The sequence below is a fragment of the Myotis davidii genome, unplaced genomic scaffold (assembly GCF_000327345.1).
Source record: "Myotis davidii unplaced genomic scaffold, ASM32734v1 scaffold181, whole genome shotgun sequence".
In the NCBI taxonomy this organism is placed as follows: domain Eukaryota; kingdom Metazoa; phylum Chordata; class Mammalia; order Chiroptera; family Vespertilionidae; genus Myotis; species Myotis davidii.
In genome coordinates, this window is record NW_006291504.1 from 1,678,289 (window position 1) to 1,680,579 (window position 2,291).

The 2,291-nt window shown below is 41.0% G+C and overlaps 1 protein-coding gene across 1 annotated transcript in view; it reads right to left on the minus strand.

Annotated features, from left to right (window-relative positions):
• Positions 1-406: 406 nt before the first annotated feature.
• The window catches only part of PSMA8 (proteasome subunit alpha 8), a 21,998-nt gene continuing 20,113 nt past the window's right edge, over positions 407-2,291 (minus strand). The window contains exon 9 of the mRNA XM_006764885.2: positions 407-812. Within this exon, the coding sequence (XP_006764948.1) occupies positions 720-812 (93 nt within the window). The 3' untranslated portion in view covers positions 407-719. The remainder of the gene's footprint in view (positions 813-2,291) is intronic.

Sequence of the window (2,291 nt, forward strand, 5' to 3'; positions counted from 1 at the left end):
GCCAACCTCCCGCTGCGGGGAGGGGTCATTTTTCATCTCCTTGGTTCCTCTCAGTAGCCGAGCACAATGCCGGCACTTAGTAACAAGCACCCATCTATCTGATGGAACACGTAACGAATCTATCACAGTCGACATATTTACGATAAAACACAAATCAAAACAGAATTACATGCATTCATTTCTTCCTTATTTTCATAGAGTACCCTGTTCAGATGATATACTGCAACTTACAAAATGCAAAAGGTTAAATAAATATGAAGTATTTAAAAATGAAGGAGACTGACAAAATTTTGACAATTTACCAAAACAAGGGAGTTTTTATCATTTATTTAGAAATGCAACTCGATATTATATTCAGTCTATTTCCAAATAGGTATCTCTCTACCTGACGGTCAATACTCAAATGTGACCAAATTATTCATTTTTTTAAATTAAAATTTTTCTTAATTTTCATACATGAAGAAATATAACACACTGGACAAGTTATAGAGTATAGTCTCAATCTTATGTGGAATTATGACTGCTTTCAACAATTACTAAAATATTTTCAAAGAAAATCTACATATTCTTGTATGTCTGTCCCTGTAATAGGCTAAGGAGAGTCACAAATCTGCAGTCTCAAAACAGCACATAACTACTAATGCAATGCCATAAGCCAGCGTATTTCCTTTAAAACTCACTAATTCTAAGCACAACACAACAGTAAAAGCTCTCAGGGTTCACAAAGTCTTCTTTGGTTTTTTCTTCTCTGCTTCTTCCTTTTCCTTTTCTATTGCAATGACTTGTAATTCAATTTCCTTGGCACTAAACATCTGAAAAGAAAAAATTTTTTTAATAAATTGCAATTACACCAAACATTTCTAAATATTGACAACATGAAAAACACCTATTATCTATATATGTACAAGCCCAACGACCAGAACGGCAGAACCACCAGAAGGACCTGTGGCTATGACATGCACTGCGGCAGCCAACCAGCCTGATCCGCCCCCAGTCGGCGCCCCCCTCGCTGGCCCCGCCCCTGATTGGGGTGTTGGGGGCTGATTGAGGGTGAGGCCGGCTGGCCAACCACCAGCGACCCCTCCCCCTATCGGCCCTACCCGATTGGCTCCCCCACCCAGATCAGGAGCAGGGCCAGCCAGACCTCACCCGTGCACAGATGTGTGCACTGGGCCTCTAGTATCTTAAAATTTCTATTATCTATTTATAACTTCAAATACATATGAAGTGTTTCAAAGAATCAACAGCAACATACTTGTAACTATTATGAACAAAAACCAGAACTCTATGACACTTCCACTATCGTGCTAATAAAGAAAGTAGGGTAAAATATGTTATTGCATTACACATCCTACATCAGAATATAACTCTAAGACCATTTTAATGCAAGACTCACTCTGTTCATGAGCAGATGACTCATTACTGAACTCCACCCCCTCCTAACTGTGACTCTCTGAAAGGGTTTCACTATTTTATCAGCTCATGGGCTAGCCATAAGCGATAAGGAAAAGATGATTCACACTGCTTATCTACAACTCCCTCACTGAATTCAAAGCAAAAATAATGTTTCTTTTATTTAAGTCATTTTTATTTTATTTAAAGTCAAAAGATGGGAGCAAATTGCTCAAGGTCATACTGTTAAACAAACTGATTCGCTATAACTTAAATCCAGGTCTGTCCAACTCCAAAGCATGTGTCCTATTTGCCATGCGGCCTATCCTGAGAAACCATGTGGAAGGACACATACCAGCCTACCACTCAGAGGTAAAAACGTGTGTGTAAGTGTGTGTGCGTGTGTGCGCGCACGCACGTGCACATATGTGTGGGGCTGGAGAGGTGCCTCTGGTTTCTGGTTCTGTGTCGCTGCACTGTTGGCATGTATGTCCTAGGCCAGTGATGGCGAACCTATGACACGTGTGTCAGAGGTGACATGTGAACTCATTTTTTTGGTTGATTTTTCTTTGTTGAATGGCATTTAAATATATAAAATAAATATCACAAATATAAGTCTTTGTTTTACTATGGTTGCAAAGATCAAAAAATGTCTATATGTGACACAGCACCAGAGTTAAGTTAGGGTTCTTCAAAATGCTGACACACCGAGCTCACAAGGTTAGCCATCACTGGGTTAGGGGCTACCAGGCAGGTAGGCAGGTGAGCGGTTAGGAGCCAGCGGTCCCAGATTGTGAGTCAGACATATCCCAAGAGGCTTCCAATTGGAAAGGGTGCAGACTGGGCTGAGGGAACCCCCCCCTCAGTGCAAGAATTTCGTGCACCCGGCCCCTAGTCTA